Source organism: Drosophila hydei, unplaced genomic scaffold, assembly GCF_003285905.1.
Source record: "Drosophila hydei strain 15085-1641.00,03,60 unplaced genomic scaffold, DhydRS2 tig00008139-arrow-pilon, whole genome shotgun sequence".
NCBI classification, from domain to species: Eukaryota; Metazoa; Arthropoda; class Insecta; order Diptera; family Drosophilidae; genus Drosophila; species Drosophila hydei.
The window spans coordinates 2,605,600-2,621,172 of NW_022045847.1; the positions used below are offsets into that span (position 1 = coordinate 2,605,600).

Sequence of the window (15,573 nt, forward strand, 5' to 3'; positions counted from 1 at the left end):
TTTGCTGTGGGTAGAAGATCGCTCGCGATCTACGGCTTTTAGAGAGGTTGCTTGAGCGTGAACTGAAAACTAGACTTGAGCAAGTGTCAGAGTCCAACTCTAACGGCCGCTTGTATAGCCACATAGAGCGTGTGCTCTATAGAGACTTTAGTGTACAGAAGAAGCAGCCCTACGTCGTTTACTAAAAATATTTGATATTTGACTTTGAATTTGGAATCGCAATTAATTGTAGTTATAACTTTTCCCATTTTCAATTACATTTAATTATTTTTACTTTATTTTGAATGAATATGCAATCTGGACAGTGACCGCCTCTATGTAGTTGTACTTTACTCTCTCAATAGTGAGAGGGCATGCAGCGCGCTTTAAGGTCGGTTTAGGTAAGGCTTGCCTCGGCCTTTGCTTATTATTAGGCACTCAATACTAGGCCAGTTCCAGTGAGAGCTCTCTATTCGCACAACTTTGATGCTCAGTTGTTTTTAACATTTGCTAAGCAAATGTTTGCTTAACTCTATGATAACTTGACTACAATTTAATTTGAATATAGTAGCTTAGATGCAGGTACGGCCAACTGTAACACAGGCCACAAAACACATGTAGCTCAACTATAATCAATTGATTTTTTTAAGAAAAATTTTGCAAATTCTTACAAATGCACTAATGTCTAAGAGTACACTCAATTAAGGCATTTTATATATCCAATATTATTACTATTATTATTTTTATTTAATTCACAATGTTTCATTTGCTAACTTTTAATACTCCACTAGTTTCACTTAGTCAATAAGTGCTGTACATAACCACATGAATTCAAGATGTAAAATTGAAGTTGGGACAAAGAAAAGGAAGAAGGCAAACTTCCATAATATTCACTTATTCGTCTGCCTAGGGAAGCGACTCGGCAAATAAGAAAATTTCGCTGCGACAAGTGCAATAAATATTGCTTTGGTCGTGACTTTGCTCGGAAATAGGCGGACATAGCACACAGAACCATACATACTCTCATACAATTACAGTGGCGTCTTTAAAGCAACCCGCCCTTAAGACAACACACACACACTCAGAGATAAAGTAACAACGACTAGCAATAATTTAAAAAACAATAATAAAACAACTAAACAATATTGATTGTGAGTGATGGTCTGTCAAAAATGCCTGCATTTCAACGTCAACGTTAATGCTGACTGCACCAGCAACGGTCGCTCTAACTGTAGTTTCCCTTCTTTTGTTTTTGGTTTTACTTCTTTTTTTTGCATTCTATTTTATTTTTTATTTTTTTTTTAATTTTGAATATCGTTGCCACTATGATTCTTAAGTTGTTCTCAAGTTCATTGCATTCTGCGGCATGGCTGTCTGTGCCGGGAACGTCGACTACGCTGCTGCCGTCGTTGTCATCGTCGTCGTCATCGTCATCATCGTCGTCTCTCCAATAGCTCTCATTCATTTCCCATGTCCTCTGTCTATGGCCCTTCCAAAAGCAAAGCAAAGACAGAGCCAGAGACGGAGGCAGAGGCAGAGGCAGAGTCTGTAAAAATTATTTTGCGCCCCACTGAAAAAGGGGTTGCTGCAATCGACGTTGACGACGCCGACGACTACGTGAATAGCGACTATGCGGCTGTTCCTTCAGCTTTAGTTATTGCTGTGCGGATTTAGGAATACTTATTTTGGAACCCTTATACTGATCTGTCAGGCCATTTTAATGGATATGTTAATATTGCATAAGTTTTAAAATAGGCTCAAATAAAGTTGATATTCAATAAAATTTTTAATGTCTGATTTATCTACTTATATTTATATCTCTATTCAGACCCTAAAATAATTTACTTTACAGTTTCCAATCTTTTTTTGTATAATCTTTTTTTATTTTTTGTGACCCCACAGCCAAGAAGAAGCTTCAGATATTGTTATCCTTTATTTATTTATTTTTTTTTTTTGTTTAACGAATTTGTGTCTTAGGCCCTCAATTTCTGGTTGAGAAAACAGTGTGTGCTTTACACAGTGTGCGTGTGTTTTTTTTTTTTGGCATCTTTTTAGACATCGTTACCCTTAGGGCTGACGTGTTACCCACCCCACGCTCTGCTTTTTTTTCCTTGCAGACTGCTCTTGCCTGCATGTTAGGTTTTTTCTCTTTGCGTGATTCTTTTTTTGTTGCTCATAGATAGCGTATACAATATTTTGCGATCGTCTGGGCTTGGAACTTCCCACGATCCTTGTGGACTTTTGTACTTAAGCGTGTGTAAGTGTGTGTGCGTATGTGCGCGCGCATATTTGTGTTTGTATGGGTGTGTGTTGGTCGCCTATATCTGTCTCTGATCATCTATTATGCTATCTCGCTTTTACTGCTTTGCAAGAAATGGAAAGTAAAGTTTGCCGTACGTTTCTTATTTTGCGTCTTTTTTAACATAATTCGGTTAATTTCTTATGAGCACTGCGGGAATAGATACATATGAATACCCCAGTAACGTTTACCGATCAGTGTACGCAAACACACAAGCGTAACGTATTTGAGCAGATGTGTTTGTCTAGTTCAATGAACTTTACTTAAAAGCCAACACCAGTCCAAAGTTTTATTCATATAAAAACTACATAATAATAAGTATTAATGCCGTTTGTATAATTAAGTGTAGATGTAATGCTAACTTAATTTATTCTAAATACTATTAAAGGGGCTTAATAGAAACAAGGCGGTTTGCGTACTTTTATGAACATATGTATTAATATTTAGAGTTGGCAACATTGTTGACAGCAATTGTAACACGCAACATGCGTACAAACAGAGACACACAGATAATAAGACGGTGAAAACGAAGACAACTACGTGATATGTACATAAATACATAGGTATATACATTTGCAGCTGGTGTGTGAGTGCGATATCAGTGACGTTGGAGGCGGCATGTCACTTCCGTCTCACAGTTGTAGCCGGCATTTGAGCGACAAAGAGCGCGACTCAAATGCGCGCAACACACACACATTTTTGTACGTACACACCTACCTACTGCGAGTCTGGCATCCACATACCACAAGGCGTATGCCTACGTTCCACTTACTCATACACACAAATAACATGTTCGCCGAGTCAGCTGTTGGTAAAGTTACGCCACGTTGTTCTCTTAGCTTTGTACGCGGTGAGAGAGTGTGAACGCAAAAAGAGCGCAGTTGTGTTCGCTCAGAGTACTCAGATGCTGCTTTGAATTCGCCGGACGAGAATACTTAACAGAGCTCAAAAAGTGGCACAATAACAGTTCAAATTAGCGGCAGTAAATTCGCCGTTTTTAGTTTTTCGTTCACGCTCCGCACTGTTGGTCGTGTCGGGTTGTTGTTGCTGTTGTCGTCGCCGTCATCACGTCGTGTCGCTGCTGTTGCTGTTGCCAGTGAGAAAACGAAAAGCTACATAAAAGTAAGCGACAACGCGAACCGTATCACGTAAAGCGCCCTCGTGGAGAATTACATTGAGAAATGTCAATGAATATGTGTTTGAATGCAAAATTATCAGGCATACATCGAAAACTCTAAAAGTGACGTCATAAGCTGATATATGGACAACTAAAACAACTACAACAATAATAATAATAACAGTAAGCAGCATAAGCAACACGCCTCACGTTGTTTCGTGGCTTACGTTTTCTCTGTGAATGCGCTGCCGCTCTCTCTCTCTCTCTCTCTTTCACACTCTCCCGGCGAGATACTCTCTTTCGCTGTAGGTTTACCGGCGACTCCATTTACTACTACGACGAAAAGACACTCAGACCAGGCAGCACTCATTTTGCGTTTACGTCGTGGCTCATGAAGTTCGTTTAGTTCGGCGCAACAAAATGTAAAAACACATGAAAAGAAAGAAAAAAACTGCAAGCATTCGAGACATATTTAGCTAACTAAACAAAAACAACAATTTAGGACAGACAATGCAACAAAAACAATTATGTGATATCTACAACAAATATATATTGTTTCCTAACTGCTGACGTCACGCGTCACGTAAAGGAGAAGAAATAGACTTTTTGTGAAAAAGAAACAAAAAACGTGAAAAATATACATAAAAACGCAAAAATATGAAACGTGTGTGATATTAAATGAGCGCGACGGCGGCAGCAACAATAACAACTACAAACAAGCAGCAGCAGCGACGACGTTGGCAGCAGCAGCAGCAGCGGCGACGACGACGTAGGCGACGGCAACAGTGGCAGCGTTTGCGGGCATTTGCTTTGTTGGGATCTGCGTCGTGATATAAAACGAAGAAATTCCAATTTAGGTGCGTGCAACTCACATATTTTCTCTTCTTTTCGAACAAAAACTGTGATACGATTTACCCAGCCATGTTTTTGATCTGTATATATACATATATATATATATATATATATATATATATATATATATATATATATGAGTGTGTGTGCTTTCGATCGACAATTAATCATTATTTTCAGTTTGCTTTGTGCTGCCTTTCCGTTGCTCTAATCCCGGTAATAACCTTTAAATGCCTTTTTGTTTGTGTCAAAGTTTTACGGAGAGCTACATTTAATAAATTTTTAAATAGTCAACTTCCAAAGCACTCTTCTAGACATTTGTATTTGTAGGATGTACCTGAATAATTGACTATGTATCCACGAATTAACAATGCGCAGAAAGTAAGTTCTGTAAAAGTTTCTGATAACGGCACATGCGGATTATTTCATTGCAACCCATGACTCGAAATGCGTCATACATGTAGGTAATAACTACATTTGCATAACAGCAAATATATCGATGTATGTATGTATTGTGCATTTGCTTACATTATGCGAGTTTTCTGACATTAGAACTTCGGGACTTCCCTAAAATCAAGAAATATTTTTTTTCATTGAGAGGACCTTACCAACATGTACATGTACACATATGTCTTTTACTGATAATTTTGATTTTTATATTTGCATTTGGCTGGCGAATTATTTTACGACGCAGTTTATAAGCCTGCCCCCAAAGAATGTTATTTCTGTTATATTGTGCACCTCTTCTATCCATCAACTGGATATTATTTTAGGCTTTTGCACCCACCAAATATATGCATAACAGAAAACCAACAAATTTAACAGCGTCTGTTGAGTCTCACAGAGCTCTGTTGTTGACTATATGTAGCTTCCATTTCCCTTTGCCATCCATCTCACTACCTTTTACGTTTGTTTTTGCTATTTACACTTGTATTTTTATTTAATTCCATATCACAGTGTGAATTTAGCAAGTACAAAATAATAATACAATATTGGTGTTGCTTTGTTTACGTGAGGGCCGGTGAATTAGCATTTTTGGCTTAAGATTGGGATGTTTTGAGCAGGCAACAGTAGTAGTGCCCTCTAACTGACTAAATCCAATTCGCTTGAGTTATCTATAAATATAACTATATATATTTACGTAGCATAAATACACCTGTATATATTTTATAACTGTATGCAGTCTGGTTGACCATCAATAGCGCATAATAAGTGTGGATCCCAAGTCAGAAAACCGGCTGCATCGCAATAAACATGCAATCCACATTAGGCCGCAACAACAAAATAACAGCAACGGTATCAACAACAATATCTCTGTCACGGCATGATCTAACAGCTGTTATAAAAACAGAACCAGAGTGAGCGGCCGGCATCTCTCGATTCAACGTCGTGAAAGCAAACAACCCAAGTATTCCCACACACGCTAAACCCCTCTTCTACACAAGCACAGTCGCGTACATACACACACATACGCAAATATATAAAGGCGTGTATACGCGTACACATATACAAGAATAAGCACGTTAACTGAGCATTGGTGACTGTGAGCAGCTATACACATATATAAAAAATTCATTTTTCTGGCGCTTACAGAATGCTGAATGGTTTTATGGCAAAATGTTGTACGATATGTTAAATAGTTGTGTATGTATGTATGTATAGACTTAAGTGCTTATGTATGTTTTCCTAGTCTGTATTTTGTTTTACTTTTATTATCTGCTTTTTTACTGCGCATGCAAAATGCTGTGCAAAAGGAAAGCGAAACTTTTACGTGTGCGCTGCAGTCGGCAGCGACGCTACTACTCTGCTTAGCTTTACAGATGGTATGAGTGTATGTACATATAGAAGAGAGCGCACTGTTAATAATACAGTAAACACAAGAGTATACAGTGCTCTTATTTATCTACATATGTGTGCTTATTAATGTATTTATATACATTAATAAAAGCATAATAAACATAAATTGCGATATGAATAATTAATAGCTCAGGTTAGAATTTATTCATCAATACCGTTGGATTACATTTACAAGCGTCCAATTAGCAGCTGCTGACCATTTTGCATGGGCGGAGTTCTAAGACAGTGGTATCATGGTGTGCCGTATGCTATCAATTAATTTTCCTTTTAATGTAATTATCTCGTGTTTTACTTAAATTTCATTTACATTGAGCAGCGCCTTCATCAATGTTGAATCGTTCCAAAAATAATCTTTTTGCGTGCTTGAACACATCTCTTACTATCTGTCGGTCTCCTTATCCTTTGCTGTTATTTACTCTACATTCACATTAAATGCATATACACATATATAAATATATTATATATAGATTAGTATTTGTAGCTTTTTCTTCTTTATCAGTCACTGCTGTGTCTATGTCGCCGCAGCGTAGGTTTGAATGAAAAACTTGAGCTTGTTGCTGTGGCAGTTATTACTTGGCTTATTTATTTTCTCTAGGCCATTTTGTCCACGATTTTCCGTCATTTTCATGTTCACGTACTCTTCCCTGTTTGTATAATGTTCTGTTTTTCTTTTTCTCCAAGTCACAGTTGCTTTTTGTGTTTACCTTTTGGCTTGTTGGCTTGTTGTTATTAGATAAACACATACAACAAGATGCCAGACAAGTGCACTTGATACACACACATGTACAAATAAATTGATACTATTAATACCACACATATACACAATGTGAAATATACTAGGTTTTGGAAATGTTAAGAGCTGGCCTGACATATACTAAATAACTGTTTTCTGCTATAACCAGTCCATAGATTAAATTAGCATAACCTCTCTTTTCGACTCTACTGTACATATGTAATCTTATATGTTCTTTGAAATTCTATATGCGAAACTACTTGCATGCCAATCAAACTAAAAAAATATTTCGTGTGCGTTAAATTCAAAAATTCAAAGGACCTACCTGGTGGAAGCCGTGCTACCCTTCTTATGCAGAATGTTGTTGATTTTTCTTAATTCCTTTCGCTGTCACCCACATAATTCGTGTGTATAAAATTTCCATGTCTTCGATTTAAATTACCTACCTACAAAAAAACTGCAGAATTCGCCTGTAAACAGATACCGTTTTTTTCACAAAGTAGAAAGCAAGAACAAAATCTCAGCAGCTTGCAAGTAGAAGATATCGCAAGTGAAGGAGGATGAGAGCGAGAGAACGCAAATGAAACTCTGGCTATTGTTACCTACCTGCGCTGCCTTGCCTCTGCTGTTGACTGAATATTTATTTCTTGCCAATTTCAGCGAATTCCATGCGATGTTCCATTTATTTCGCTCGTTTTGCATTTCATTTTGAACACATGCACACAGAGTGTGTATTGTGCTCTTACAAATTGTGTGCGTGTGAGCGCGTATGTATGTGTGTATTTGTGTGTGTGCGAACGTTTTTAATTTAATCGTGTTTGTGCGCGCTCTATTCCATGGCGCATTTAACAGTCTGTAAATTTGTAAGCTGCAGCGTTTGTCAAATGCAAACATGTAGATCTTAACAGAACTATAAATTAAATTTGCGAAGTACAAGCAAGTGTTAATTGCTGTGGCTATAACATTTGTCCCTGTTTTTTTTTATTGCTTTTTTACGCTTATTTAAGCTCTCAAGTGTGCTAGCACCGTAAGGTATTAGAAGCAAACAAGAAGAAGAACACAACAGCTAATGTTGCTTTCTTGATAGCCAACAGAAACCCCTGTTGCTGATGGAAAGCGGTTAATACAGAATTAGCTATATAACGTTACTCGTTTTACCTGTTGTTCGTTTCGTTCTGGTTTGTTGTTCTTGTTGCTGCTGCTGTTTTCGTGCTTATTTTCTTCGCACGCTACGATGCGTTTAGTTTTGGCGTATTGATTGTTTCAATACTTTTTTACTGAGTTTATTGACACTTGCGCTTGCGCGACGATAGCAGCAAGAACAACAAATTATATTTGTTAGATTTATTTGCCGAGCGTACATAATTGAGTTTCTACTCTCTCTCTCTCTCGCCATATTTTTACCTTTATCATTTTACGGCTCCATGTTAATGTCATGTAAACGTGGGCATATTAGCATAAAGTGTTATGAAAGCAAAAAAGCGAAAATGGCGCAAAAGTTGAATGTGCCAGTTGCATAAATATAAAGTCACATAAGACTTAACTAATTATTGCCTTCTTTATTTTACTATTTCTATTACAGATGTGAAGAATCCCTAGGTGCTAATTTAGTTGATAAGCGCAAACAAGAAGTACAATAAACAAACAAAAAACCACATTACGCCAACTTTTTAACCGGGTGGCAACGTTTTAGGCAACATTATCCGCGTTTAAAAGTATGCTACAGCTAAAAACGAACGGATGCCGTGCTGCCAGGCCAACTACGTAGCAGGAAAGAAAGAAAATAAATAAAAGACAAGACGAGAGTGTCACGAGGAAGAGCGGCAGAGAGCGTGAGCAGAAACTATTTTTAGATAAACTGCAGTCAGAGAGCAGAGAGAGAGAGAGAGAGAGAGAAGGGGAGAGATAAAGAGCACGCGACTGCGAAATGTCGAATTTCATGATAACCACCGCCGCGCCCAAAAGCCACAACAACAACAACGCCAACACCAGTACACAGCGTCAACAGCAACTTTATGGAGCGGGTGGCACTCAAGTGGTGCGGAAGCTCAGCTACGAGCTGCTGGGCAACACCAACAACAACAATATTGTAATCAAAAACGAAAATCTGTTGAATATCCGGAACGACAGTAGCAACGGTGTCGGCGTTGCTGCCCACCTGCGGGATCACGTATATATAAGTCTGAATAAAGCTGGCGGCACAACAACTCAAGCAACCGTTATAGCAGAAGCAACAAACACACATCAACATCAACAGCAGCAGCGAAATGGCGGAGCTGCTGGCAAAACGAACGATATCACACAATATTACAAGGTAATTAAATTTTATTTGTTATACTGTATCGAGAGCGTACTGACTATGCGCATATATCTAATTCGCCGTAATTACTCTTCCTTCTGCTATAGGTCAAACGCCGACCGAACACAACCACCCACGAGATCCACCCGAAAAAGCAAGCCAAGCAAAGCGCACAGCACCAAACAGTCACCTACACCAATAAGCAGCAGCAGCTGCGCTACTATCAGCAGCAGCAGCAATACGAAGTCGACCACGACGAAGAAGACGATGTAGAATCGAGCAAATCGGCTGGCAACGGTACTTCACATTCTCATACACAGTTCGCGCGCACACTGTCGCAACAGCAGACGACGCCACAGCAACAAACAGCGCTCGTAACATCGTCCTCGATTTCAAATGGCGGCGGCAGTAGCAGCGGAGGCGGTGATCGCAATCGGGCGGACACCTCGCTGGGTATATTGACCAAAAAATTTGTGGATTTGCTGCAAGAGTCGCCAGACGGTGTGGTCGATCTGAACGATGCCTCCACCCGGCTGTCAGTGCAGAAGCGTCGCATCTACGACATAACGAATGTCCTCGAGGGCATTGGCATCTTGGAAAAGAAGTCCAAGAACAATATCCAGTGGCGCGGAGGTCAATCACTGGTTAGCAGTGAACGTTCTCGCCACATCGAGGCTGAGAGTGAGCGGCTGGAACAACGGGAGAATGAGCTCAACACGCTCATCGATCAGATGCGTGGCGAATTGGCGGAAATCTCGCAAGAGGTTGAGAATATTGGCGGCATGGCCTACGTAACGCAAAGCGATCTGCTCAACGTGGATCTCTTCAAAGATCAAATTGTGATTGTAATCAAGGCGCCGCCCGAAGCCAAACTTGTAGTAAGTCCTAATTGCCGAAACTATAATTAAGTACATAGCACATAGCACATAGCTCGTTCAGCAAATTGGTATGAGTATAACAATACGAGAAACATCAATTACGAAGCTGCAAATCCTTGAGATCCGTTAGCTGTTAGCATGAACTGAATTCCGAATTGGAATGTAGAAATCGGCAGGGAGTCTTAGGAACACATTTCATTGGTAAACTTTACACCACTGACCACTGACCACTGACCACTGAATCCGAATCTTCAACTCTAATACTGCTTTAAAATAGACTGTTAACTGTATTAGCAATTAAATCTGTTCAATATTGAGAGAAATTTCTATCTAGCTGATTCGCTTGTTTCGTCGATTTTCGGGCGACGACGTCAGACAATTGTGCTTCTTCTTTGCGTCTGCATGCCATTATAGATGGCGGCCTATTTTTAGACGTGCCTCAGACAGCGACAAGCGACACACTGCAAAATTGAACCAAATATACTTTACGCCTTCTGCTCCGGCTTCTGCTCATCCTCAGCTTCTAGATCCCCAGATGAATCTCCCAATAGCTACTGCCTGCACATGTGCTTTCCTTTTTATATAAAAAGAGAGCAAACATTTTCCATACATATGTCACTAACAAGAATCCCAACTAGCTTTCCAATGGGATTGCGCATAGTCTTCTCTATTCGCCCTCCTCTTCTTGCTATCTTTTAGCCACACACTATTTATAAATAATTCGCTTAATGTTTCCGCTCGCCTTGAACTGTTTAATGAACTCGCGCGTAACGCACGCACGCACTCACGCACGAGCTAAGAAATCTGATGGGAAATCTTAAGGCTTTTTCAATGTACTGATATTCTATCGCCTATATGCGGGGTGCCGAGAGATGAGATTCAACTTTAGCAATCTGTGAACATTTGAGCGTTTGAACTAAATAAAAATAAATAATTCCTTTTCTCTATTACAATATTCATACCCTTTTGTTAAGACTTCTACTGCTGTGGTACAATTACTGTAATTTAAATGTTTATTTGCCTTCTCGACAACAGCTGCCCAATACGAAGTTGCCGCGAGAGATTTACGTCAAGGCGGAGAATAGCGGGGAAATAAACGTGTTTCTTTGTCTCGATAATTCTCCGGAAAACTCGCCAGTCACAGGTGGCAGCAGCTATGCAGGTGCTTCGTCCGTCGCAGGCAGCAACGGAATACGCACGGCAACATCTACGCGGCTGCATCAGCTGACCAGTCAACGTATCGATCCCCTATTCAATAACATTGATGCCATGAGCACTAAGGGCTTAGGTGAGCTAGCGATATTGTCAAATATTGATCAAAGCAGCAACTAAAAGTTTGTTCAATCTGTGTGCAGGCCCTCCACCATATCGCTTAACGGCACAGCGCAACCTCTGCAAATCGATTGAGGAAGCATCTAAGCAAACCCAGCCTGATTTTAATAACATTTGTGATATTGGCGGCGTGAAATATGGAGCGACCTCGCCGCAGCGTCAGCTCCAACGGCCGACGACGCAGGCGAATAACAACAATGAGGATGATGATGATGACGACGATGACGTCGACGATGAACTGAATCAACTGGTGCCGACGCTTACTAGCCCTGTGGTGCGCAGTCAGCGACATGGCGGCGCTATTCAGCAGATTTTAAACAGTCTAACACAATCGCCGCCTGCAAAGACGAATCCCGGCGGGCTTCGATCTACGGCAGCGCGGCTTTGGCGACGTACGGCGAATTCCAGCGCTAACGTCACCGGCAACACAACTACGCTTAATAGTCATAACCGAACCATCAGCAACATCAGCAGCAATTCCCAACCCCATAGTAGCACAGTTAATTACAGCTATCAGCAGCGCCGCAGCGACGTACCTATGTATAACTGTGCAATGGACGACGCGACTGCGTCGACGTATGCTGTTAGCGATAACAGCAGCAACAATAACAACGGCAGCAGTAACTCCACTGCAATGGGTTCTCTGCAAATGCAGTTTGCGGCAGTTGCCGACAACATGCCGGCAACGTCATATGGCGATATCTCTGGCGCTGGCGCCAATATTGAACAGCAACAGCAATACAACAACAAGGAAATTTATCGCGGCCTAACGCATTCTGCTGTCGCGGACTGCGATGCGGACAGCGATGGTAGCAATGTTGCTCTTCAAGGCCTCGATGCACTTTTAGGCGACTTTGGCAACTTTGGTAAGTAATTTTCGATATCGAAAAATCAACTTGTTCTCATAAGGTACTTCTCATGCAAACATCGAAACGTCCATTTAATTCGACACATCTGTAGCCAATGTAAATAACAGCAGCCAATTTTACAGTGCCTGTGTAATTCGAATTCGAAGAATTCGATTTGAAACGCACTTAACAAGAACTTATTCTGTGACCTGCGTGAACTTTTATATGCAAACCGCATCACAGTCTGAGTTCTTGCTTAGCGCGCACTTCATATAGCAACATAAAGATATATTTATTCATATATATTATAAATTAAAATAAATGAAAATTAAATGTTATGTAAATTTTAATTTTTATGCAATTTTTGCAACACTATTTTGGCAGATACCAACCAACGAGAATCAGTTCAAAATTGAATTTGACTTTATTTTCCAATCCTTGTTTTATCATTTAATTGTATAGTGAAATGTGTAACATAATCGTAAAGCAAAAAAAAAAACAACAAATAAACAATTCCTGTGCGCGTACTCCTTTTCTCTAACATAATCCACCCACTCACACAGCATTTCACATTTTAAATTCGACTTTCATATATTTAAAAATGGACAATTTAACTCCGTTAGTTAACATTGGCGTATCTGTTGATTAACATTAACATTAACATTCGATTTTTAAATGGACTATATAACTCCGTTAGTTAACATTGGCATTTCTGTTGATTAACATTATGTTGACAATTTTGCAGTTCAAAGTTTTCTGTTGCTTATTTCGAATACTACTAATATATACAAGTACTAATAAATGCAAGTTCCAATAATACATAATTTTTTTCAATAATAGAGATTGTATGTTTAAAGTAAATGTATATATTTACACGCCGACAAATACCAATGGAAACCATTCAAAAATTCATTTTGGAACTGAATTCTCGTGGGTCTGCAGTGCACTGTAACCGTTGCAGAGGGCAATCGTTCAAATTGAAATTGAAATTTTGTAGCACCATGAGATTCAGCTCTGGCGTGAATTTCAAACATGCATTCACCAAAAAAACAAAAACCATATTTATAAGCATAGCTGTAAATCAAGCAAAACATAATTTCCACTCAAGTATAATTTATCAATATAAATGTAAATATACAAATTATATTTTACTGATTAGTTTCTCACTCTCTACGTATATGAATATATTTACATATATATACATACTTGCAGATTTTGATAAAGCTTTTGTGTCCATCGATCCGCCAGATGATAATGAATATCCCTATGCGCTTAACGCCAACGAAGGCATCGATCGTCTCTTCGACTTCAGCTCCGATGCCTACGGGCCCTAAACCACACACGCATACACACAACCGCGGAGGGAGTTTCTGGGAAAAGGAGTGGGGAGGGGGTGTTTATAATTTAAAATTATATACAAACAAAGCAGAGCATATTATTATTATTATTACGAATTACGAATGATCAAGTAAAACAAAAATGTTAAAAAAAAGAGAACAACAGCAAAAACTATAAAAAAAACAATGTAGAAAACTTAATGAAACTAAGTTGTGTGTAAAATTTTAAGCATTAAAAATTACATATAAATTTATAACCCAAACGTATTTTAAGTAAAAAAAAATTTCCTCACAAAATGCAAAATGCAAAATACATTTTATAAGCATATTTCAATTTTTAGCATTAAACAACAATAAAAGCCGAAACAACGCAAACAAACAAAACGCTAAACAAATACAAATCTATTTGAAGAAAATGAAAAGCCTCATTAAAACATATTTTGCGTTAGAACTGTCTGTAAATTAGTACACACACAAATAATTTTTAATTAGTAAAACCAAATAGTTATAAAATAATATTTACTGAAAATGCACAACATATTGAAAATTGTCATCATAAGCTATAAAAAATATTCCAAAAGCAGCAAAGCAAAAAAAAATAAACAAAAACACGTCTCTGTTACTCTCGACTAATTCCCAGTTTACGATCTGCATGCACCTCTCAATCAGGAATTTTAATTGTTAAAAATGAGTCCCACAAGCGTACGAACAGGAAAGATTGCTATATTCTATATTCCTATCTATTTGTTTGGTTTGTTGCTTGCTGTTTACAGAAATACGTTAAATTTCACCAGCCGTTTCGAGCCAGTCCTATCTATTTCTCTCTTCCCCATTCTTTTCAATTAACTCTGTGTGTTTGATTTAGTTTTTAAAGATAAGTATGCAGAATTACTTATTTGTTATTGTTATGAAAATGTAAACTAGAAATTAAAAACTTCAACTGACTTGACACTCGCAGTCTAACAAGTATGGGAGTGGAAGCGCCTCGTACTCAAATGACAGTTCATAGTTCACCATCAAAGTTTAAAAGCCAAATCATCGCCCAACACAATTGAATCCAACAGATAGCAACCAACTGCAACTAGCTATAAATATCTATCGCCTAGAGATAAACAAATTTACATACAATCTGTATAAAATCAGGATGATGAAAAACAAGGTCTATAAATATACTTTTATTTTATTAACAAACAAACAAAGCAAAAAACTTGTTAGGTACTTTCTTTCGTTTCCAAACAAAATAAACAAAAAAAAATAAATATTAAAAAAAGAAAACATAATCTGATACCTTTGCTTTTTATTTTTCATTACTTCAATTTATGGGTCTTTTCAAATACAATAGGAATTATCGAAAGCGGTTCCGTAAAAAGCTTGGTAAATTAGTGCTCGATTTTGATAGCATACGTTACTATAGTATAGTGTATAATAAGTAATACGAAAGGTAGGTATTTGAAAATTGTTCTAAAGCCCCTTAATTACAGCGAACTAAAATTTGAAAATAAGACTGACAAATCCAAATCAGATTTTGTGAAAATTATAAATTGCACCACATTTCTAAATCTGTAATGCAATAAAGTTAAGGCCCCTCGAGATTAAAATTAAAATCAGTCAAAAATAAAGTATTCGTATAAAAGGCTATAGTCAACATTTAGAGTTGAACAGTTATTTTTTTTAAATGTCGAACGGTGTGCAACAGGAACAGTGGATGATTCCCATGTATATTTGCAGCCAGTGAACTTCATCTGCAATTAAAATAAACCTATCGTAAGTGAAACAACAGGTATTTTCTTTATGTATATTAATTTAGTTTTTATTATAGTCTCGCCATAATGTTTTCGTTATATCGTAATATATGTAGATGTTTTATTTCACTTATATAAACAGGAAACAATTAACTTAATTTTACCTTTACAATTAGCTTTTAGGCTTTAGTTAGAAATAATAAAAATATTGAAGTTTTTTTATTTGTTTTGAATTAATTTTTTATATGATAGGGTTCTTGTTGTTTGTGTATAGTAAATATATATATATAAAACAGACAA

The 15,573-nt window shown here is 38.0% G+C and overlaps 1 protein-coding gene across 3 annotated transcripts in view; it reads left to right on the forward strand.

Moving 5' to 3' along the window:
* Positions 1 to 13,650, forward strand: part of LOC111600848 (transcription factor E2f1) — a 36,856-nt gene extending 23,206 nt beyond the window's left edge. For 2 of the 3 annotated variants that reach the window (XM_030225721.1, XM_030225720.1), the window contains exons 2-6: positions 8,420 to 9,151; positions 9,244 to 10,014; positions 11,050 to 11,302; positions 11,370 to 12,212; positions 13,407 to 13,650. In XM_030225721.1, the coding sequence (XP_030081581.1) occupies positions 8,765 to 9,151; positions 9,244 to 10,014; positions 11,050 to 11,302; positions 11,370 to 12,212; positions 13,407 to 13,528 (2,376 nt within the window). In that variant the 5' untranslated portion in view covers positions 8,420 to 8,764 and the 3' untranslated portion in view covers positions 13,529 to 13,650. Of the gene's footprint in view, positions 1 to 3,288; positions 4,253 to 8,419; positions 9,152 to 9,243; positions 10,015 to 11,049; positions 11,303 to 11,369; positions 12,213 to 13,406 lie in introns of those variants that run through there. The other variant, XM_023317153.2, reaches the window with a different exon arrangement.
* The last annotated feature ends 1,923 nt before the right edge of the window (positions 13,651 to 15,573 follow it).